The 23,900-nt window shown below is 37.6% G+C and overlaps 1 protein-coding gene across 2 annotated transcripts in view; it reads left to right on the top strand.

The window, feature by feature from the left end:
- Positions 1–418: 418 nt before the first annotated feature.
- The window catches only part of HAUS6 (HAUS augmin like complex subunit 6), a 39,794-nt gene continuing 16,312 nt past the window's right edge, over positions 419–23,900 (top strand). Inside the window, exons 1-11 of one of the 2 annotated variants that reach the window (XM_045079656.1) lie at positions 419–835; positions 5,608–5,703; positions 8,072–8,150; positions 9,262–9,394; positions 10,974–11,121; positions 12,790–12,855; positions 13,550–13,598; positions 16,162–16,332; positions 17,813–18,006; positions 18,636–18,762; positions 19,224–19,326. In XM_045079656.1, coding sequence (XP_044935591.1) covers positions 708–835; positions 5,608–5,703; positions 8,072–8,150; positions 9,262–9,394; positions 10,974–11,121; positions 12,790–12,855; positions 13,550–13,598; positions 16,162–16,332; positions 17,813–18,006; positions 18,636–18,762; positions 19,224–19,326 — 1,294 coding nt within the window. In that variant the 5' untranslated portion in view covers positions 419–707. The remainder of the gene's footprint in view (positions 836–5,607; positions 5,704–8,071; positions 8,151–9,261; positions 9,395–10,973; positions 11,122–12,789; positions 12,856–13,549; positions 13,599–16,161; positions 16,333–17,812; positions 18,007–18,635; positions 18,763–19,223; positions 19,327–23,900) is intronic. The other variant, XM_004782286.3, reaches the window with a different exon arrangement.

Here is a 23,900-nt window from a genome sequence, read left to right as displayed (position 1 = left end):
CATTCAGCATTTGAGGGCATACAAGAGGGCATTTTATTAATGACAGACCTGGGGCTTAGTGTTTAGATGTCGTTACAACCCACAGCTAGTGAGATAGGTTAGGATGGAACCCACTGCTTTTTCTTCTACACCGAGCTACAGTCCCAAAGCTCCGTTTTTGTTTTTTTGTTTGTTTGTTTTTTTAACCTGACGAAATCAACCAATAGGAGCAAAAGGAACCAAAGCCACAAAACAGAAGAAAGCGCCAAGCCTCGGAGCGACTGCTAGATCCGTTTGAAATTACGCAAACGCAAAAGACTTCGCTGGCGACGCAATGCACCGTGGGTTTTGTAGTTGTTCGGCAAGGCCTGGCGGGATGAGATGGAAACTAGGGTGCATTGCATGGCGGGAAGTATAGTCGGCCGTGGAAGTCCCTCCTCTACCGGAAGCTAGGCAGCGCCAGCGCTTACCGCTTTTCCGGAAGCGCGGGAGTCTTGGTTTTTGTAGGTTCTGCTGAGGCAGCTGTACCGTAGTACCGTTAAAGGCTCCGTTTCCCTGAGACTTCATGGTCGTTTGAGGTGACATGGCTCCGGGCGACAGAGGAACAGGCGGTGGCAATGGAGGGGCCGCCGCTCCCTCAGGCTGCCCGTAGGGAGGGAGCCTAAAGCCACTCTGAATCTCTCGGGCCTGTGCTTCCTTCTTTTGCAGTGATACCGCCTACGGCGAAGATGAGCTCTGTGTGGGTCACCTCTTTCGAGAAGGAGCATCTCTGGATGTATCTGCAGGCGCTCGGTTTCGAGCCAGGCCCGGCCACCATTGCCTGCGGAAAGATCGTGTCGCACACGCACCTCGGCGTGTAAGGAGCCGGGGCTGACGGGGCGGGGGAGTCGGAGCTGGGACGCGCTGGTGGGACCCACCCTTTTCGCGGACCTCGCTGGGTGATGAATCAAGTAGTCCCGCGGCTACTTTGTGCCGGCACTGGCTACAAAGCCCTTGCTCTTGGCGGGTGCCAGCCTGGTGGCAGAAACTCTCAGTCGCGGAACCGTGCCGGGAACGCTTTGTAAGGGGTCGTGTCTGCAGTTGGGGCAAGACTGGAGGGATGGCTTCATCCTGCTTTAGTGGTGATGCTGGGTGGTCTGTGACGTCCGGGGAGGGATGGAGAGTTGCTCGTGGACGGGTGTGAGGACAGTATGTTCAAGGGCTTTGGGACCCAAGGAGCCTTTCATGGTGATTGTTTTCTAGTTGATAATTTTTACAAACCGAGACGTTGCGTAGTTCAGAAAAAAATAGTAGAAAAGGGTATGAAAATGGAAAGTAAAAATCCCTCTCTACTTTGTCACTAATATAATGGTTATGAACATAAATCTAGAGACTTTGTATGTATTTCTGTGTCTAAACTTACCAACTTACGGGATATAGCCCAAGAGAAATTCGAGATAAGTAGGCTGTTAATTGTTTTCAGTCTTTTGACTTTTCTTATTGTTTCATTTCTTCTGGTGGCAGTGTGCTTAGACATCTATTTCTTGATGTATCACTTCAAACGATCTCTTAATTCCCCACTATGTAATTTCACAATGAAAGTTGCTGTTACTTATAAGGTAATTCATTAGCTCACTCACACTTTCCTGCCCTCCCTTGCTTTCTTCTTGACTTTTTTTCAAATGTATAGTTTTTACTGTCAAAGATTAGATCCATACTTTTTTTTTTTTTTTTTTTTTTGCTTAGAGCCATAATTAAGATTTACTGGTTAACTATTTGTTTAGAGGTTACTATTATTTACATATAGAAGTGCTTTGGTTAGAAGCCTATTCTAAAAATTGTCAACCAGTAGAGAGCATTTCTAAGGTTATACTTATGTATTAATAAATAGTCCAGTTATTTCACATGATTTAATTGCCCACAGTATAGTTTCTTTTTCTTTGTGCTGGCAGAGAAGCTTGAAGCTTGCCATTTCCACCACAAACCTTCTCTTCAGTGTTTAGCAATTTGAGATTTCTCTCCAGCTGCAGTCTGTTTTCTGCCTTTGAAAATTAGTTAAAATCTGTGCTCCCTCCTCCCCAGCACCATCATAGATTATCCCTAAAAGTCATTTTAGTTGGTTGTTAGGAGGGAGCTATTATTTTGAAACAGGTGTCCTCTTTAAAATGCTTCAGACTTGAATATACTGTCAAATTTACTTAACATTTTTTTTTAGCTTTTTAAATTCACTTACGTATAATATGGGTACACAAGGTGAACAGAATAGGCATAAACTTTCCCCTTGCAGAATTTCAGTCTAGTGGATGAACAAACCTTCAACAAATATCTTACTAAAAATTCTATTAAGTGTCAAAAGGAAGACAACGGGATACTATGTGAAAAATATCAGGCTTGAGAGATAATAGGAAGGATCTTCCTTTGTGTTAGTTGAGAAATAGAAACATTTCAAGGACAAGAGTTGTTTGACATATGAATAAGCATGGGAACTTTAATCTCAACTTATTTTATTTCAACTTGAGAACAAAGCCTTTTCTGTTCAAAAGTGTACTCCCCTACATTTGTCCTGCATTCCAGTGCATCACAGCTCCTTTTGTATTTCCCTAACTTTTTTTTTTTTTTTAAGATTTTATTTCTTTGACAGAGAGAGGTCACAAGTAGGCAGAGCAGTTGGGGGTGATGGTGCTGGGAGCAGACTCCCTCTTGAGCAGAGAGCCCTACCCAGGGCTTGATCCTAGGACCCTGAGATCATGACCTAAGTGGAAGGCAGAGGCTTAACCAACTGAGCCACCCAGACACCCCAAGTAATTGCCTAACTCTTAAGCCAGCTTTTTTTTTTTTTTTTGAGTCTGAAAGTAAGGCATCACACAATTGAGATATCCCTACAGATAATTGTTGAAAATGTACCAGACATGAAAAGATGTCAGATCTCTGTTTTAAGTGTTAAAAATACTTCATATTAGCACATAGAATATCCTTAGATATATTCTATTATGTTCTAATGAGCTGCCCCTTTTTGATGATATCCTCAGTTTCTTCTGAGACTTTTCCTTTATAGTTATTTGCTTCTTTTGCTTTTAACTTCTTTTGATACTACTGTGGTGAACTCTTCTCTTTTCCACCCATGCATATGACCTTTTTATACTAGAATAATGGGGGAGGGTTCTTATAATCTTTTATCTGATAACTTTGACAGGTTATTTCTTTTCTTTCCTGAGTGTAAACTTTTTTTTTTTAAAGATTTTATTTTATTTATTTGACAGACAGAGATCACAAGTAGAGAGGAGGCACAGAGAGAGAGAGGGAAGCAGGCTCCCCGCTGAGCAGAGAGGCCGATGTGGGGCTCGATCCCAGGACCCTGAGATCATGACCTGAGCCGAAGGCAGCGGCTTAACCCACTGAGCCACCCAGGCACCCCCTGAGTGTAAACTTTTAACTTGGGATGTGTGCTCCATTTTTATCCCCTTTTCATTTACCCAGAGAACTTAATTTTTTAAAAAAAGATTTTATTTATTTATTTGATAGATAGAGATCACAAGTAGGCAGAGAGGCAGGTAGAGAGAGAGGAGGGGGGAAGCAGGCTCCCTGCTGAGCAGAGAACCCGATGCGGGGCTCGATCTCAGGACCCTGAGTTCATGACCTGAGCTGAAGGCAGAGGCTTTAACCCATCGAGCCACCCAGGCGCCCTAAGAGAACTTAAATTAAAAAAAATTTTTTTTTTAAATTTTTAAAAATTAACATATAATGTATTATTTGTTTCAGGGGTACAGGTCTGTGAATCATCAGTCTTACACAATTCACAGCATTCACCATAGCACATACCCTCCCCAGTGTCTGTCACCTAGCCACCCCATTTCTCCCACTCCATTTCCCCTGCTACTACTCAGACTTTACTACAAGGACTTTGAAAAATGGCAGCTGTATCTCTGTGCCAAGTTTGACTTGGTTTGCCTTGGGAATTGCCAAAGTGTAGCTTAAAATCCTACAGGTGGGCCATGCAGTGGAACATGACATCTGAGGCGGATCCTTTTTCATCAGCAGGTTGTTGTAGATGAAGTTCAGAAAACTCTTCTCCTCCTGGCTCTGGCAGTTCCTGAAGCCTGAATTTTCTGTTTCTTACCGGACACAGGGTGTGAGGAGTGGACATCCATCCAAAAGTGGCTGATGACTCTGGCCCAGTGGCTGCCGTACTGTCCTTACACTAACTCTTGATCCCTTATAGCTGTGTAGCATTTCTTATATGGTTTGGTTTGTTGGTTGTTATTTTTATTTTTATTTTTTATTTATTTATTTATTTATTTATATGTTTTTAAACGTTTTTATTTATTTATTTGACAGAGAGAGATCACAAGTAGGCAGAGAGGCAGGTAGAGAGAGAAGAGGAAACAGGCTCCCCAGCGAGCAGAGAGCCCATTGCGGGGCCCGATCCCAGGACCTCGGGATCATGACCTGAGCTGAAGGCAGAGGCTTTAACCCATTGAGCCACGCAGGCACCCCTGTTGGTTGTTATTTTTAATGTAATTGTATTTTTTTAAGGCTTGTCTTGATTAGGAAAATCAGGACAATCAAAACTTTAAAAAACTTGGTAGAACTACATCATATAAGGGTGGTTCTGGGGTTAAAATGTAATGGTTAAGAACCTGGACTCTGGGGTCAGATGACATATTTCAAGTCACTGCTCTTCTGCTTCCCGATGTGATTTTGGATAGTTTTGGCAAATTATCTAATCTTTCTAAATTTAAAAAACTATAATCTGATGTCATTAGAACTAATCCATGGTAAAGCAGCTAGTACAGTATTTAACTTTATGGTTGCGGTAAAGATTAGATGAGTTATTGCCCAAAGGCTTAAAATACTACCTGGGAAATGATAAACTATTGGTAGCTATTTTTATTGTTATTCAGTAGATATTGGTTTGTATCATTTTCAGGATATAATAGGCCACAGTTAGTTCTCTCCACCTAATTAGGTTTTCCTTTTCTTTTTGTAGAATATTCTCTGCGATAAAGGAAGTTTTTTTTTTTTTTTAAGATTTTATTTATTTATTTGACAGAGATCACAAGTAGGCAGAGAGGCAGGCAGAGGTGGGGGGAAGCAGGCTTCCTGCTGAGCAGAGAGCCCAATGTGGGGCTCCATCCCTGCACCCTGAGATCATGACCCAAGCTGAAGACAGAGGCTTAACCGACTGAGCCACCCAGGTGCCCCTCGATAAAGGAAGTTCTCCCAGTGTTCTATTTGATCAATATTATCAGAATCAGAAAATTTTTATTGTTTTTCTTTCTTTTTTTTTTTAAGATTTTATTTATTTATTTGACAGAGAGAAGCACAGGGAGAGAGGTGACACAATCGGGGAGTGAGAGAGGGAGAAGCAGACTTCCCGCTGAGCAGGGAGCCCGCCCCAGGACCCGGGGATCATGACCTGAGCTGAAGGCAACTGCTTAATGACTGAGCCACTTGGGCACCCTACTTGTTTTTATTAATTATAAAATTTATATGAATTAAAGAAACTTAATTTGCTTTGACCTCTTGAAGATAATGAAAAATACTAATTTGTGTTAAACTCTTACACAGCTTTTGATGCTGTCTAGTTTTATTAACCATTTTTCTTTTTTTTTTTTTTTCCTCTGCTTCTCTTTCTTTTTAAACTACTAGGAACATGTTTGACAAGTTGAACCGTGATGCCTTTCAAATTGTTTCTTATTTTTTGTTTCAAACACTGGACCAGTCTCTCACCAAAGAAATTTTCAAGTGAGTCAAGTTCTTTTCTTTTTCTAAGTAGTCATTCTCAAATTTGAAAAGGGAGTAGGCTCTGTATAAGCCAGAATTTCAGCTTTGTCCTTTCACTATATGAATTGATATCACAAAAGTCAGGTTTGAATCTTATAAATTTAGTGCTTGACCTTTGTAAATCTGAGTGATTTTTCTTTGGTACCTATCTTAAAATCATATATTTTAAAATCATTGATTATTTTATAGATAAGACTTTTGTTTTATATACTTAGTTCCCAACATTCTTCTTAGTCACAATTAGGCCATGCTGTTAATTGGTACCAATCTATTTGTATAGTTTTGCCTTACTTTCTCTCTCTCTCTTTTTTTTTTTTTTTTTGCTGCTGATTACCCCCTGCCTTACTCCTTTTTCTGTATGCAATATTACTTGTCTTGTCTATTTTTACCTTTTTTTAAAATTTTATTTTTTTATTTCACAGAGAGAGAGAGATCACAAGTAGGCAGGCAGAGGGGGGGGGAGCAGGCTCCTCAAGGAGCAGAGAGCCCGATGTGGGGCCTGATCCCAGGACCCTAAGATCATGACCCAAGCCAAAGGCAGAGGCTCAACTTACTAAGCCACCCAGGTGCTCCTTGTCTATTTTTACTTTTTGGGTGTCTCTAAATCCTTATTATTTTTGTCAGTGATATTTAAGTGTTAAGTGCTGTAGGTGAAAATCATTCCTATTATGTTTAGTCTAATGTTAGATACTGTTGAGTATCAGTTTAAGGAGGAGATAAAAACATGAATATCTGTAAACTTTGGATCCAAGATATTTTGTATGTGATTTGGGCTTATACCACCAGAAAAAGTGTTTAACTTTGTTTTGATGTTTGTATTTTGCTCTTATCCTCTTAAATAGAAAAGCACAGTGTCCGCTTTATGATTCTTTCCTTCTCCATCTGCCCTTCCCCCCCACTTGTGCTTTCTGTCTCTAAAAATAAATCTTAAGAAGAAAAGTAACAAGTGAATTGTTTAGGCATTGTTATTTTTGATAATTTATTCTTAATATTTTATGTCCAGTTAAAGCTGTGAGTGGCCAGGAGCACATTTAAAACATCTTTTCTGGAAATCTCTATCTTTAAGCTATAGGACTTATTCTGCCCAAATAAAAATAGATTTTCCAGCCCCCCCCCCCCTTTTTAAAGATTTTATTTATTTGCCAGAGATAGAGAGAGAGAGTACACACAAGCAGGCAGAGCAGCAGGCAGAGGCAGTGAGAGAAGCAGGCTCCCCGCCGAGCAAAGAGCCTGATGTGGGACTCGATCCCAGGACCCTGGGATCAGGACCTGAGCCGAAGGCAGCGGCTTACCCATCTGAGCCACCCAGGCATCCCTCCCCCTTTTTCTGATTATTTTTTTTAAAGATTTTATTTATTTATTTGACAGAGAGAGATTACAAGTAGGCAGAGAGGCAGGCAGAGAGAGAGAGGAGGAAGCAGGCTCCCCGCTGAGCAGAGAGCCCGATGCGGGACTCGATCCCAGGACCCTGAGATCATGACCCGAGCCGAAGGCAGTGGCCTAACCCACTGAGCCACCCAGGCGCCCCCCCCTTTTCTGATTATAAACAAAATACAGTTCGTTTTAAGTAATTCAGGAAATACAGAAAAATGTAAAGATAGAAGTAAACATCATTCCTAAACTCGCTAACCAGAAAATATCACTGCTGACATTTTAGCCTTTTAGTCCTTATTATTCCATGCATACTCAATTTTTTACATGACTATAGAATGTATGACACAGAAGTATTAAAAACTGAGGTCCTAAACAAATAATTATGTCTCAGAATAAAAATTTATCAGGGGAAAGTAATAGGTAAATTTTAAGTCTATTGTTTTTGACTAAAACAGAGGCAAAACTTTTTAATCATTTTATATATTGTTTATATACAAAACAGTAGTACACACTGACTGTGTTATGGGTTGTCTTTGCGAGTCCAAAGCTCTCACGTCATTCCTTCTGGCTCTTCCTGTGCAATCATTTATGTTTCTCTCTCTCTCACCCCCCACCCCAGGCTTAACATACTAATTTATTAATACCATCTTTTTGCTTAGTTCAGTGAATTCATTGAGAGTGTTGTCTTCTTTAGCTAATTTGTAGTAATTTTAATGATGTTTCATTCCTTCATTTAATATTATACACTGATGATTTGTGGTAAACTGGACTCAACCTTATAGTAATTTATAAAGGAAAATACCCAATTTCTCACAGGTTGTTGTCCTTCTTTAGTTGAAATCTATAAATACTAACTTTGGTTCATTTAGCATTTATGGACAGAAGTTTCATGTTTAAAAATTTCCCCAAGTTTTTTTGTTCATAATTCTAATGCTTTTATATCTGTTCTTTTAAGGCTTTGTTGGCCTCCATTTGACCAAAAGAGTGACACTGAATTCCGGAAACATTGCTATGAATGGTTAAAAAAGATTTCTGTAAGTATTCTCTTTCTGGAAGATGTAAACTTAAGTTAGAAACTACATTAAGAGATGCCTGAGTGGCTTAGTGGGTTAAGCGTCTGCCTTCTGCTCAGGTCATGGTCTTAGGGTCCTGAGATCGAGCCCTGCATCGGGTTCTCTGCTTGGTCGGTAGCCTGCTTCCCCCTCTCTATCTACCAGCCTCTCTGCCTACTTGTGGTCTCTGTCTGTCAAATAAATAAATAAAATCTTAAAAAAAAAAAAAGAAAAACCAACTACCTTAAATTTTATTTTTGGCTTTGTTGAAGTATAATCTTACATTAATTTTTTGGAGGTGAAGTCTTTAACAGTATAATAGTGAGGAAATATTTGTTAAAATATTTTTGGTGGTTTTGGTTAGGATTTTGTGTATATCTAGGAAACCAGCTTTGCTGCCTAGATGCATTGGAAATAGGTTTCTGAGTTCTTGCAAGTTTATGTCATAGTTTTTGTTTAAAGAAACTTTAAAAATTTTTTTTTATTTTTTAAAAGATTTTATTTATTTATTTATTTACTTGTAAAATATTTCATTTATTTGCCGGAGAGAGAGAGAGAGAGTACACACAAGCAGGCAGAGAGGCAGACAGAGGCAGTGAGAGAAGCCGACTCTCCGCTGAGCAAGGAGCCCAGGACCCCGGGATCACGACCTGGGCTGAAGGCAACGGCTTAACCAACTGAGCCACCCAGGTGTCCCAATAATTGTGGCTTTATAATTAGTTTTTGTGACCAAGTCCACCAAGAGTTTAGAAATATTCCAATATTCAATTTCTGGTTCAAATGGAATAATCTTTACATAGTAGGAATTATGGCTATTACTATTACTATTTTCAAAGGATCTATTATTTATTTGACAGAGAGCACCCATGAGGCATGGGTTGGGAGGGGCAGAGGGAGAGAGAGATTCTAAGCAGATTCTGCACTAGTGCGGAGCCAGAGGGGGGCTTGATCCCGACCCTGAGATCATGATCTGAGTCAAAACCAAGAGACCCCTAACCAGCTGTGCAGCTGGGGCTCCCCAGAGTTATGGTTATTACTTGATAAGTTTATTATTAATAAAGTCTTCAAATTGTCTTATTTCTTTTTTCCATAGGTGGAATGTGGAAGTAGCTTTCCTCAAGTTGTTGGGTCACTTTTTCTTTCTCCTGGTGGTCCTAAGTTTATTCATCTGATGTATCATTTTGCACGATTTGTTGCAATAAAATATATCAAAACCCATTCTAAAAGTAAGTTATATTTTTAATAAGAATTTTTTTGTTTTCAGTTTTAAATTTTTTTCATAATTTATAAGTCATAAAGAGATTTTAATAAAGCAAGGTAAGATAAAAACATTAAATTACCTCACAAGGTAATAGTTAATATTCTACAGGAACTGTAGTTTGAAAGCCTCTAATGAACATAAGTAACTATTGGTGTGTGTGTGTGTATGATTCCTGAAGACCATTTACCATTTGCTTGGTCAGAGGAATTGTGCATTTTGTTAGTTATCTGTGTATTTTCTGTGGAGATTGATCAGTTTATACCTCTGTCACACATAGCAACATTGTGTGTGGTCAGACATTTTTATCTTTTTAGTCTGATAGGTTAAAGTGGAATCTGAGGGTGGGGTTTTAATTTGTATTTCTCTTATTTAGGTAGATTGAAAATTGTTTCATATATTTAAGAGCACCTTGTGTTTTTTATACACTATATTCATAATTTTTCATTTTCTCTTAAGTTACTGCTTTTTTTCATTTATAGGAGCTCTTATTTATTACTATCCTTTCTCTGTGATACGATATGTAAACCTTTTTTTCCCATTTTATTTTCTATGCATGATTTTTAAAGAACTTATACATATGATTTTGGTGTTTAAGTATTTGTATAGGTAAAATTAAATGCAACATAAGCATTGTTACCAGTTTTTCTTTTCGTAGATGGTCTATTCCAATTACATGTAGCCCAAAGTATTTTAGTATATGTGCTGTTGAAGTGAGCACTAGCCCAAAGTATTTCATATGAAGTATGTATGTTTGGAGTTAGCAAGAGTTTGTTGTGCATAAGGCTTCTAAGCATGGGTTCTCCTATTTCTGCTTTCTGATTTAAATCAATTCCAGTCACATGTTTAGTGTCTAGATGACTTCTGCATTCCGTGAACTCATCCCCAGTTGAATATATAGAATTTGTGGCTTCTTTGGGGATAGCACTAGGACCTGGATTAGTAATGTTAGGTGCACTGGAGTGATCTCCATTTATCTGTTTATCCATTTAGCCATTAATGTAGGATTTATTACAGCTAAAAATGTGGATTCTGAAATGTTTGGATGGATTGTTCTCAGGTTCTGCTTTGATCATTATTAACGCAGCCAAGAATTACCGGAGAAATGGAGACTGGTTTTGTTTGGTTGTTCTGTTGGTCTTACTAGATAGAAAAATAAACAGCAAAAGACGTGTTGTGATCTAACCTCATCTCTTTTAATTGATTTTCTTTCTTTGTTGTGAAGAGATCCTGGTAAGAAGTTGCTCTTGTATAACAGTGTATTTGTTCATGGATATATCAAGCTGTGATAATAAGAATTATTTGGGGCAGAAAAACTTTCAAAGTTTTTATGATTGTATAAAACAACTCAACTTCAGATACCCTTTTTTAGTTGCCTACTTAAAAATAGATTTCCATGCTTTTGTTAAAATTAGTTGTATCTGTTTATGTGGCATACCTGTTTTTAAGGAGTTGTTAGTTGTTTGAATTACTCATCTCTTAAAATTAATGAATCTCCAATTTTTGATATTTGATATTTTCTGTGATCTTATTTATCTTCCATATAGATTCTTCTATACGTTTTACAGAGACATTTAATGTAAAATCACAAGATATGCACAAATGCATTGCCAGATGCCATGTGGCACGTAATAGATTTTTACACATTTTGCAAAGAGAAGACTGTGTTACCCGAAAGTATCAGGAAAATGCACAGTAAGTAATACATTGATAGTTAGAAAATGAAAATTCCAGGGGCATGTGGGTGGCATAGTTGGTGAGGCATCTGATTATTGGTTTTGGTTTAGGTCATGATCTCAGGATTGTGAAATCTAGCCCTCCTCATGGCTCTGCACTGGGTGTGGAGTCTGCTTAAGATTCTCTGTCTCCCTCTCCTTCTGCCCCTCCCTCGAGTGCTCTCTCTTTCTCCCCCCACCCCACCCAAAAGAAAATGAAAATTCCTTTCTCCTTAGCAAATGTCATCAGTGTACCTTCAGTGGCAGTAATCTGTGCCTACCTCAAAACCCCTTAGTGTCCTATTTTCATTTTAAAGCCAGATAACTTCTGAATAAGATATTTGAAAACTGTGCAGATGTACATGAAACTTTAGAGCAAAGGAAAATATTACCTTAGTTTAAAAATTCAGTGTCTTAGGTGTTTTTCATTTTTTTAAACATGGATTTACATCTTTATGCTCTAATTATTTTGCTCATTCTATTTTGTATTTTTTCTCTTCATATTTCATTCTGTAAATTTTTCTGTATTGCCGTACTATATTGCTTTTATTAAAAAATTAAAAAAATATTTTTATTTTTTGAATTTTCTTAAGTATATTGCTTTTAATATCTACTTAATAGTTGAGTAGATAAGTAGATATTCCATCAAGTAGGTATTTCATAGTTTCTTTAACCATCTCATCTTGTGTTATATTTAGGTTCCTCTTGTCAGCAGAATTTTATTTGAGTTACTTTTGTGTGCCAGATATTGTTTAGGCACTGTCGTTCAGCATTAAACAAGACAGGCAAGGTTTCTAGTCTCAAGAAATAGAGTGTGTCAAATTTTTTTTTTTAAGATTTTATTTATTTATTTGACACAGAGATCACAAGCAGGCAGAGAGACAGGCAGAGAGAGAGGAAGGGAAGCAGGCCCCCCGCCGAGCAGAGAGCCCCATATGGGGCTCGATCTCAGGACCCTGGGATCATAACCTGAGCCGAAGGCAGAGGCTTTAATCCACTGAGCCACCTGGGTGCGCCAACTGTGTCAAATTTTTAATGATTATAAACAACTACAGTAAGACAACTTTTTATTTATTTATTTTAAAGATTTTATTTATATATTGACAGAGGGAGAGAGATCACAAGTAGGCAGAGAGGCAGAGAGAGGGGGAAGCAGGCTTCCTGCTGAGCAGAGAGCCCGATGTGGGGCTCAATCCCAGGACCCTGAGACCATGACCTGAGCTGAAGCAGAGGCTTAACCCACTGAGCCACCCAGGCACCCCAAGACAACTTTGTAAATGTTGTGTTACCTGTTGTGAAAACTAAAGAATACTTTGAAGTCATCTTGAAACTACAATGTTGCCTATCATAACCCTAGGTATGTGTGACGAGGATAAGAGAGCAGAGTAGTCCTACTTCCATCATTTTATTTGGAGACAGAGTGTATATGAGCCGAGAAGTCCTGGTTCATCTCAATAGCAACCTGTATGTTAGATCACACTGTAAGTCTTGGAGAAAGTCTAGACTCCTTTAGCTGGCCCCTGGCTGTATTTGGAAGAGTAGTCTTCAGAGGCCTTGAGAAAAGATAACAAATGGGGGAAAATATCAAAGTGGCCTATACCCGTTAATTGTAGTGGAATTATAATTGTTTTTTTATGTTTTCTTACAGATTGTCAGTTAAACAAGTACGAAGTTTGAGAGCAGAATGTATGGAACAGCAAAACCAAATAAAAAAGTAAGTGAGAGGCGCCTGGGTGGCTCAGTGGGTTAAGCTGCTGCCTTTGGCTCAGGTCATGATCTCAGGGTCCTGGGATCGAGTCCCACATCGGGCTCTCTGCTCAGCAGGGAACCTGCTTCCTCCTCTCTCTCTGCCTGCCTCTCTGCCTACTTGTGATCTCTGTCTGTCAAATAAATAAATTAAAAAAAAAATCTTAAAATATAAAAAAAGTTTAAAAAAAAAAAGTAAGTGATTTTTACATTAGAGCTGAAAGTTGCCTTAGTGCAGCTCCTGTATTTCACTAGTAAAGAAACTGAGTCCCATAGGATTAGAACATAATTCTGATTCCTAGTTCACTTCTTCTAATAAATTTATTGCTTTTGGGGTGCCTGGGTGGCTGTCGGTTAAGGGTCTGCCTTTGGCTCATGATCTGGGGTCCTGGGAACAAGCCCTGAGTCAGGCTCCCTGCTTAGTAGTAGTCTGCTTCTCCCTCCCCTTCTGCTGCTTCCTCTGCTTGTGCTCTCTTGCTCTCTCTCTGTCAAATAAATAAATAAAATCTATAAAAAAAGTGATTGCTTTGAGCTAGAATTGTATTTTTTTAAAAATTGGAATGGTTGTTAGTGAGTGGGTTTATGGATCATTCACTCTTTTGGTGGTAAATTACCATGAAATTAAAATGAATGACTAATGAGATCATTTATTTTTTAACTAGAATGGAACCCTATGATGACCAAAGTAATATACAAGAGAAAATCCAAAAGGTGAGGTGACTTTTTAAGGGAGAAATTTAATCTTTCTTACTTTCGTGATCTTAGTCAAAAGGCTGAGAAGTGATAATCTTTCTTACTTTCGTGATGTGCAGTGTTGACTTACTTAATTGGACCCTTATATTCTGTTTTTGTCATTTCTTTTTGTTAAACTGTTACTTTTTAAAAAACTCATTAATAAGTGATATATAAAGGTATCAACAGGGTGCCTTTAAAAAGCATGAATATAATGGAAAAATTAACTTATAATTTATAAGACTAAATATATACAAAAGCAGTCTTAAATATGGTTAAAAGTTCAGCTTGATTGTAACTTAATCAGTAGTATTAATTTATGTAAATAAAATATGTTAACTGAAGGGAGACATTAAGTATGGAAGAAGAATGAGAAGTCACACTGAAGCTGGCTTGGCAGTAGGGAGGAATGTGGCAGACATAAATAGTCTGAGGTTTTCAGAGGGTGGCTTTGATGTGCGATTGGAGTGTTTTCTTAGGCCTTTATGTTTAGATGAACTCTCTCTCAAGCTCTTCATCCTGTTTTTATGATCACTGAGCTGCTTTGGTTGTTAATTTGGCTTCCCAGACAGTTTGTCACTGGGGAAGGTGAGTGCCCTCCTCAGGAAATAATTATTCATCCATTCAGTGAATTTTTATTGATACCTGCCATGTGCCAACTCTTCTAGATGTTAGAGCTCTAGCAGTGAAAGAAAGAGTCAAAGTCACTTCCTTCATGGATCTTCCAGCTTTGTGAATATGAATACTTCTATTACTGAACACAGTATCTTTGATTGTAAATTTAATAGGTTGATGTGAAACGTGTTTGAAAGTTTTCACATTGCTCTCTCCTGAGTTTATAACCACTTTCCTTGAGTCTGGTCAATTTTTTATCCATTAACAAGATAAAAATAAAATTCTGAGAATCAAAAAAAAAAGAAAAAAAAATCTGAGAACCAGTTTTTGGATCTTTTTCCACCAAGGAAATGCAATCCTGTGAGACCCCTAGACTGCCAGTCAACGAGTCTTCTTTGGGGACTTAACTTTGTACGGTGGGAAGACACAAACATAAACAGGGGTGTAATTGTATTTCGCTGCTCGCCTCCCACTTTTATAAATTCTTTTAAGGAATCCCATGTGCAGAAGTCGTAAGTGCATAGCCTGATAAAATTTCACAAAGTGAATACACATATGTAACCAGAATACAGTTTAGGGAACAGAACGTTACTCTAGAAGCTTCAAGCCCCTTTTTATGTACAACCATTTCCCCCACAAGAGTAAACACTTTCCTCTTTCTTAGAGATTAGTTCAACACTTCTTGAACTTTACATTAAAGGGGAGTGTAGAATATATTCTTTTGTGTTTATCTTCTTTGACTCATGCTGTTTTATCTGTGCCGTTGTGTGTGTAGGTTGTGTGTTCCTTTCTCAGTCCTATGGAGTGTTTTATGAATATAGCACAACATATTTTTTTTTACTCTAGGTAGGTGGTTGGGTTAGTTGCAGTTTTTGACTTACAAATGGGAGTGCTATGAACATTCTTTAAAAATTTTGTTTACTATTTTAATGGAAGTATAGTTGGCACACAGTGTTCCGTGAGTTTCCAGCATATGGCCTAGTGATTGTACAGCTGTTATGCTCTGCTCACCACAGGTGCAGCTGCCACCTGTAAATGCTTGTACACATGCATTTAATGAACATAGACAGGTTAATACATGTTTAAGATTCTTTGCTTTTAAAGAAGCGTGGTTTCAGGGCACCTGGTGGCTCAGTGGGTTAAGGCCTCTGCCTTTGGCTCAAGTACGATCCCAGGGTCTTGGGATCAAGCCCTGCATCAGGCTTTCTGCTCAATGGGGAGCCTGTTTCTCCCTCTCCCTCTGCTACTCCACCTGCTTGTGTTCTCCCTCTCTCTTTCTCTCTTTTTCTCTCTGTGAAATAAATAACGTAAATAATCTTAAAAAAACCAAATACATGGTTTTTCATATTTTTACCTTTTGAAACTTGAAAGAATCTTAATATCGATATGTAGTGTTTTTTCCCTTCCTGAAAATCTTTTATTATTTCTCCCTGAAAAGTTTCTTTTTTTTTTTCTTTCTTTCTTCCTTTTTTTTTTCCTTTAAAGATTTTCTTTATTTGAGAGAGAGCATGAGTGAGGTGGAGTGGCAGAGGGAGTGGAAGACTTGATCTGAGAACCCTGAGATCATGACCTGAGCCAGAGGCAGTCACTTAACCAGCTAAGCCACCCAGGTGCCCCTGCCTCGGAAGTTTCTATACTGCATGTCAAAACATAGAAAATGGTAATTGCATCTTGGTAGTATGAAGTTTCTTAGATTTGTTTTGAAAATCATGGTGGGCTAAATTCTCCTGAGAAATTATTTTTGTCTCCTGAGAAATTTTTTAGTTTTAAAACCCCTTTGGAAGTAGTATCAGTGCTTTTAGGCAGTTAATTTCCTCATCAGAAATCATTATAGGAGTACTTTATTTGTTCTAGAGAGTGAGCATGTATTTGTGTTTTACATTTCTTTGATATATGTACAGATTATGTATAGTCTTTGTTTTTAAAGGTTCGGTCTTTGTGGGCTTCAGTGAATGAAACGCTCATGTATTTGGAAAAAGAAAGAGAAGTTGTTAATGCAGTCCTTAATCTTGTTAATCAATATACTTTAGATGGAACTAATGTTGCTATCAATATTCCAAGGCTCTTACTTGACAGAATTGAGAAACAAATGTGTCAGGTAAGCATTTGATACTAAGTAAACTACTGAGAAAACTCTTTATGTAATTATTATATATAGTAATAATAAATACATGTATTCAATATATAACTAATACATAATAATGTAAACATAAATAATGTATATTCTTTTTCTTACAATGTTTTACTCCAGAATTTATTTTTGTGACTAAATCTAATAGAGCATTCATACAGAGGACTATTGTTAACTGTGTATATATTATATATTAGAGTGTGTATATTTATATACATAAACTTTCACTGTTCATCCCTTTTACGGTGCTACATCATACAGTAGATGCATGGAGGGGGTTACTTAGTAGGAAGATGGTATGGTACAAGTTCTTTATAAGATCTCAAGGAGAGCAGTAGTGATCTATTTGCTAAATGTCTTTTTAAAATGTCTGTACTCTGGTTTCTCTTTCTTCTTGATTCTGTTAAGGATTTTAGTCTCTTCTCCCATTAGCATTTGTGACGTTGTGTCTTTACTCTCTGGTTTTTCAGACAGCTGTTCTCAGTTTTTCTACTTACTCTTTTCTTTAACTTTCAAATGAAAGTGTTTCCATGGTTCCTTTAGTGCCTGCTTTTCTTCCCCCCTACTTTTCTTCATCTGTATTTTCTTAGTTCTGTTTTCATCAGTATTGTATACAGTGGTATTCCCAAATTAGTATTTCTAGTCTCTCTGTCGACCTGAACTGCATCAAATTATTTCCACTTGCTTATATGACATTTCCATTTGGATAGCCTGTATCTTTTTTTTTCTTAGTGAACTCATAATCTATTAAGTATCTGCTATATGCCAGGCATTAATTAGAGTATAGGAAAATACAAAGGTAAAATAGTGTTGTGATACTGAAAAGCTTTCACTGTAATAGGTAACATGTCAGCCCTGCAAATTTCCGGTATGTAAAAATCAGAGTCTGCAAATTCAGGTTCTTACAGAGGCTAGATAGGTAATATATGCTAATTGTGTGTAACAAAAGGGGTAAAGTAGGAAGTGATGAGGTCTTTAGAGAAATAATAATTTTCATGTGAAATCTAAGATTTTTAGTTGATTAGCAGCTAATTCAGATGATTTTTAAAATACTGAAGCTGTGCAGGCCAAATAAACATGTCTAAGTTTGGAATCAGCTATCATGGGCCATCACTTTGCACCTTTTGTTAAAATATGAATTCATGATCTTTCTCCAAACCTGCTCTTTCTCCTCAGTCTTTATTTTGCTTTCCATTTATTTGGATTTCTTATGTTCTAGCTTGCAATTTTTTTTGCATTATATAAAAATATGGCACAGCATGTTAAATCCTTTCACAGTAGTTTTTGTGACCAAAATTATTTACTTGGCTTCATTTTTGGGTAGACATTTGACTTGTTTCACTCTTCTTTAAGGTAACTTTTTAATACAATAGTAAAAACCATAAATATATTTATTTAACAGTTTATTATCTAAAGAACCACTTTTTCTCCCCCTCTGAATCCTAAGTTGCACATTGGAAATGTTTATGAGGCTGGAAAATTGAACCTGTTAACAGTTATTCAGTTATTAAATGAAGTCTTGAAAGTAGTGAAATATGAACGTTGTCAGGCTGACCCAGCAAGAATGACAATAGACCTTCACTTCCTGGAAAAGGAGACCAAACTTCAGAGAGAGAGATTATCAGATCTGAAGTATATGAGGTACTGTAGAAAGATCTTTTGTTGCATTACTGGGAGAGGAATGGGTAGTTTTATAATTTTTCAGCAGAACTCATGTAGTTGATAATTCTTTAGCATTGGCAAAACAAATGTGAACATTTTATTAGAACTCAGAAAGTTCTGGAGAGACACATTAAGTAGAAAGGACAATTAATGTAGTTTTCTTTTTGTCTAGAATAAATTATTTGCCCTTAGTGATAATTCTTTATGAAATAATTTTAACTTTCTCAAGCTTTTCTTTGGAGTCTACGTAAAACTAAGCCTCAGAAAAATTTGTTATGTGAGTAGAGTAATTGGGAGGTAGAACTGCCTTTAGGAGTGGACAGAGTATAGGTGTAGAATTTGGACTTGAATTCAGAACTAGGGAAAAAGAATATTTTAAAGATAAACAGAATAATAGATGTATGATTGCTTTCTGGTCTTAAAAGGAAAAAAGTACTTTAGGTTCTGAATGTTCATTGTGAGAGTTTATTCAGTTTTTATGTACTATACTGGTTGAACTTCCAAATATATTTTCTTCCCTTTCTCTGCAAACCGTTGTATTCTTAAATTTTACTCAGTACTTTTATTATTCATGATTTGAATGAAGTTCTGTTTTTATGCTATTGTAGGTGTAAAATAAAGGAAGATGTCACCAATATAAAACATTCTGTTGTTGAAAAACAAGGAGAATGGCATAAAAAGTGGAAAGAATTTCTTGGCCTGTCTCCTTTCAGTCTAATTGAAGGTTTGACTCCAGTAAGTAATGTTGACTTTGGAAAGTAGTTTAATATAAGGCAGTCTTGTGATTTTATGTTACAAATGGTCTAGGAATGCTATGCATGTGTAAGTTGTCATCTTTGCACCTGAGCCTAAAGTTCAAATGTTTTGGTTTCTGTTATTTTTCTAAGTATGTATTTGGGTATTCACTGACTGCTTTGGAATTATAGTTACTATTTTTAGATTCAGAGAATTATATTAAAAGGAATGAGACATTTCTTTTGCTATTAGGTAGTATTATATTTGAGGCACAGTTGGAGGTGGAGTAGTCCCATTGTTCTAATATTGTACTCATTCGTTTAAAAATAGTTACAGGATAATTTATATGCTTGATAGTTCTATCTTTGTAGGGGGAAAAATCATCTGTTCATAGATTAACTTAGTGTTATTATGGTACTGAGTAAATATATGTTTCAAAATGATGAATTCTCTGTTTTAAGGCTGTGGATCTTTTACCACCAATGTCTCCTCTTTCATTTGATCCTGCCTCAGAAGAAGTATATGCAAGGAGTATTCTTTTGCAGTATCCTGCTTCTCTTCCAGGTTGGTTATTTGTTTTTCTCTTTCTTTTTTTTTTTTTTTTTTTTTAAAGATTTTATTATTTATTTGACACAGAGAGAGAAACCACAAGTAGGCAGAGAGGCAGGCAGAGAGAGAGAGTGGAGGAAGCAGGCTCCCTGCGGAGCAGAGAGCCCGACATGGGGCTCGATCCCAGAATCCTGGGATCATGACCTGAGCCGAAGGCAGAGGCTTTAACCCACTGAGCCACCCAGGCACCCCTGTTTTTCTCTTTCTTAAACTTCCTCCTCATCAGTAGTTCTCACTGTGATAGCAGTTCCTTTACATTTTTATCTTGTTTCTTCCCCCCACTATTTTTTATTGTGAAGTGCACATAGCATTTTAGTCACTGAAGTGTACAACTCAGTGGCATTTAGTAAGTTTACAAAATTGTGCAACCATCAGCACTTTTTAGCTCCAGAATATTTTTATTACCTTAAAAGGAAATCCTAGGGGAGGCTATCCTAGGGCGGCTCAGTCAATTAAACATCTGACTCTTGTTTTCGGCGCAGGTCATGATCTCGGGATCCTGAGTTTGAGCCCTGCCTTGGGTTCCGTGTTCAGTGCAGAGTTTGTTGGTCCCTCGTTTTTCCCCTTTGCTACTCTCCCCCATGCTCTTGCTCTCAAAAATAAATAAATCTTAAAAAAAAAAAAAGGGAACTCCTGTACCCATTAAGCAGTCACTCCCCACTTTCTCCTTTCCCAGTCCGTGGGCAATCACGAAATATACTTCCTCTCTCTATGGATTTGTCCATGCAAGTCATATACGGTGAGGCTATTTGTGTCTGTTTTTTTTCACTTGCAGAATTTTTTACTTTGCACAGTATATTCAAGGTTCATTCAAGTTGTAGCATGTATCAGTACTTCATTCCTTTTTTTTTTTTTTTTTTAAGATTTTATTTATTTATTTGACTGACAGAGATCACAAGTAGGCAGAGAGAGAGGAGGAAGCAGCTCCTGGCTGGCAGAGAGCTCAATGTGAGGCTCGATCCCTGGGATCATGACCTGAGCCAAAGGCAGAGGCTTTAACCACAGAGCCACCCAGTACTTGCGCCCCAGTACTTCATTACTTTTTATGAATATATTCTGTTGTATGACTAAACCATATTTTGCTTATCTATCATCCATTGATGGACATTTGGGTTGTTTCCACTATTTCACTATTGTGAGTAATACTGCTATAAACATTTGCTTACAAGATTTTGTGTAGAAGCCCACAGCTGTTTAACATGAAAGACTAGTACAATAATTATTTGAATACCAACTGTTTTAACTATCATCATCTGCTGCATTGCTTTATATGTGTATGTATGTGTTTTTGCTAAACCAAGTTGGAGTTCTAGGTATTGTTACACTTCACTCTAAGTGTTTCAGCATGTATTCCCATAAAAATAAAGACTTCCTATATAACTACCATGGTAATGTCCCATCAAAAAATTATAGTAATTCTATAATATCTCAGTTTTCTCAGCTGTTATACCACTGTCATACCTATCACACTATTACACCACTATCACACCTAAAATGAATTTCTCTATAATACCTGATAACCCATTTTATATTCCGTTTTCCCTGGTTGCCTATGTGTACAAGAAATTGTTACGGAGTTCAGTAAATGTTAGGTGAATAAGAGAAGGAATAAATGCGTTAAAAAACCTGTGAATTATGTAGCCAGAATGGAGAATGTGATAGATGTAGGCCATATTTGAGTTCATGCAGGCCAAAGGTCATGGCGTGAACCTAAGTCCACAGGACTTAGGAAGAAAAGGGTGAACATAGCTGGGGTGGATGATTGGTTTGGGACTCAAGTATACATGAAGAGGACACTGGTTAGGAAAGGTCATAGATTAGAGAGCAAGGCTTGGGATAGGCACTAGCAAAAGAGTAGACATAGGAAAGACTGCACAGTTTGATGAATGACAAAGCTTCAGATAGAGCATTACTTAGGATAATGGAATGACTCTTAGAACTCTTGGCATAGTTGGCATTTTGTTTTCACTTCAACTTGGAAAGACCATTACCCTTGTACAAGACTTAGTTTAAGTCCTGTGAAACCATGAAATTAGTCCTCATATCAATTTGGAGATTTCTTGTCTGCCTTGAAAGAGAGGACATATTTGTGTCTGTTTAGGAAGTGCAGTGGAAATTCATATTTTAGAAGTGTTTGATAGGTCCTTTGAGGTAATGCTGTCCTCAAGATATTGCAGAATTTGTACTCTTAGGATTCCTTTTTTTTTTTTCCTTTTTTCCCCTAAATTGGTAGAGTTTTGTTGTGAGATGGGGATCTTAATATTATTTTATACTTTTTTGTAGTAAACAACTACAACTTTTTTTTTTTTTTAAGATTTTATTTACTTATTTGACAGACAGAGATCACAAGTAGGCAGAGAGACAGGCAGAGAAAGAGGAGGAAGCAGGCTCCCCCGCTGAGCAGAGAGCCGGATGTAGGGCTCCATCCCAGGACCCTGGGATTATGACCTGAGCTGAAGGCAGAGGCTTTAACCCACTGAGCCACCCAGGCACCCCAGTCCTTCATTTATCTTAAATTTCTCATTTGTATTTATAATGTCTTTGTAGCTCTAGGCTTACAGTTCACTAATTATCTTTTTAGTTATATTTAATCTCTTTTTTGACATGTCCATTTAGTGTTTGGCTTTCATGGATGTGCTTTTCATTTCTTTTCATTTGCTTCTTTTTCAAAAATTGCTCGTTCTTTTTCATGATATCATCTTATTTCATTATGGTTCTTGTTTTTTTGCCAAATATTTTAAATGTATTGATTTGATCTTATTCAATTTTTTAAATATCCCTGTGTTTCAGATACTTTGGTTCTGTGTGCTCTGCCCTCTCATTTTCTTTTTTTTTTCTTTTCTTAAATTTTATTTATTTATTTAACATAGGGAGAAAGCACAAGAAGATGGAGTGGCAGGCAGAGGGAGAGGGAGAAGCAGGCTCTCTGATGAGCAGGGAGTCCAATGTGGGGCTCGATTTCAGAACCCTGGGATCCGAGCCGAAGGCAAATGCTTAACCTGACTGAGCCATCCAGATGCCCCTGTCTACTCATTTACATAGTCGTTTGTTTCCTATTAAAATATTTGATTGTGGGGTTGCCTGGCTGGCTCATTCAGAAGAGCATGTGACTCTTTGTCTTGGGGTTTTGAATGTAAGTCCCATGCTTGGGTGAAGGGATTACTTAAAATAAAATTTAAAAAAATTTTTTTTTTTTTTGGATTGTGACCTCAACTTCAGTGGATCCACCTCTGAAGGAGTCACCTGGGCCCTGGGTTGTAGAATGGTCTTTGCATGGTGGCGTAGGGTCTCTGGTATTTCCCTTGAACTAGGCAGTTAATGTCTTTAGTTTGGGATTCCCACAAGTAGCCAATATAATTTTGGATTTCATACCTCCCTTTGAGTAGGCTAGGTAGATTTAACCCCCTCCCCCCCTGCCTTCTTTTTCTTTTTTTTTTTTTTTTTTTTTTTTAAAGATTTTATTTACTTATCAGAGAGAGAGAGAGAGGGAGAGAGAGCAAGCACAGGCAGACAGAATGGAGGCAGAGGGAGAAGCAGGCTCCCCGCTGAGCAAGAAGCCCGATGTGGGACTCGATCCCAGGACGCTGGGATCACGACCTGAGCCGAAGGCAGCTGCTTAACCAACTGAGCCACCCAGGCGTCCCGTTCTTTTTCTTTTAAACCCAGGACTCCAGGTAGACAGCAAGCTTCTCTGTTACTTCCCTGGTTAAGCTGGCAGAATTTTTTTTAATCTTTTCAGGGTCTGAGCAGCCTTTGCAATGTTCTGGCCTTATGGCAGTTTCTCAGATTGTTATGCAGGCATTAAAGCTCCATTGTTCAGCCCCTGAGCCTGCCATTTAGCCTTGCGTCTCAGTTTGAGCTTAAATTCTTTCCATCTTTAGTCCTGGCATGTGATGATTTTTATTTGTGCTTTTGGGTATTCCTTTCTTTTTCTTACATTTTATTTTGCAGTTCTAGTGTATTTATGGTAGGAGTCATTGTCTGCTGCAGCTTGGTTTGCTTTGTTCTGGTGAGTTCAGTTTTGTTTTAACCTCCTTATTACCTTGTTGTGTCCATCCCCTCTGTTCTCTTCACATCTTAAGTGCTATAGTTTGGTTTTCTATTTCTATTTGTGTTCTAACTAGCTACTCTGCCTCCATATTCTACCTATTCTGTGTTGCAAATGGTTATCAGTGATCCTTCTGTAGTGTAAATATGAAAATATGATCCTTTTCATCTCTTGGTGTACTATACTTTGATGGCTTTCTAGCACCTTCAGGGGGAAGAAAAGTGCCTCATCTCTGCCTACCACCAGCAACTAGTATTTATGGTGTTCTTAATTAGTTTATTGTTGTCTACTAGTTTTGTGATACAATTCTTGTATTTGTGTTCATTTTTAGAATGTTTTATGAATATCAGTAATCCCATCATCATTAATAGGTGCAAAAGCAGAAGATACTGAAAATGTTCATAATACAGCATACTATTATGGCGGATTAAAAGGAAAAGTTCACACATTTTTAATTTTTATTTTTTTTAAGATTTTATTT

This window comes from Mustela putorius, unplaced genomic scaffold (genome assembly GCF_011764305.1).
Source record: "Mustela putorius furo isolate JIRA1106 unplaced genomic scaffold, ASM1176430v1.1 tig00000421_pilon_pilon_pilon, whole genome shotgun sequence".
NCBI classification, from domain to species: domain Eukaryota; kingdom Metazoa; phylum Chordata; class Mammalia; order Carnivora; family Mustelidae; genus Mustela; species Mustela putorius.
Note: the sequence above shows the minus strand (reverse complement) of the source record. Positions and strands in the feature narration are given on the sequence as shown.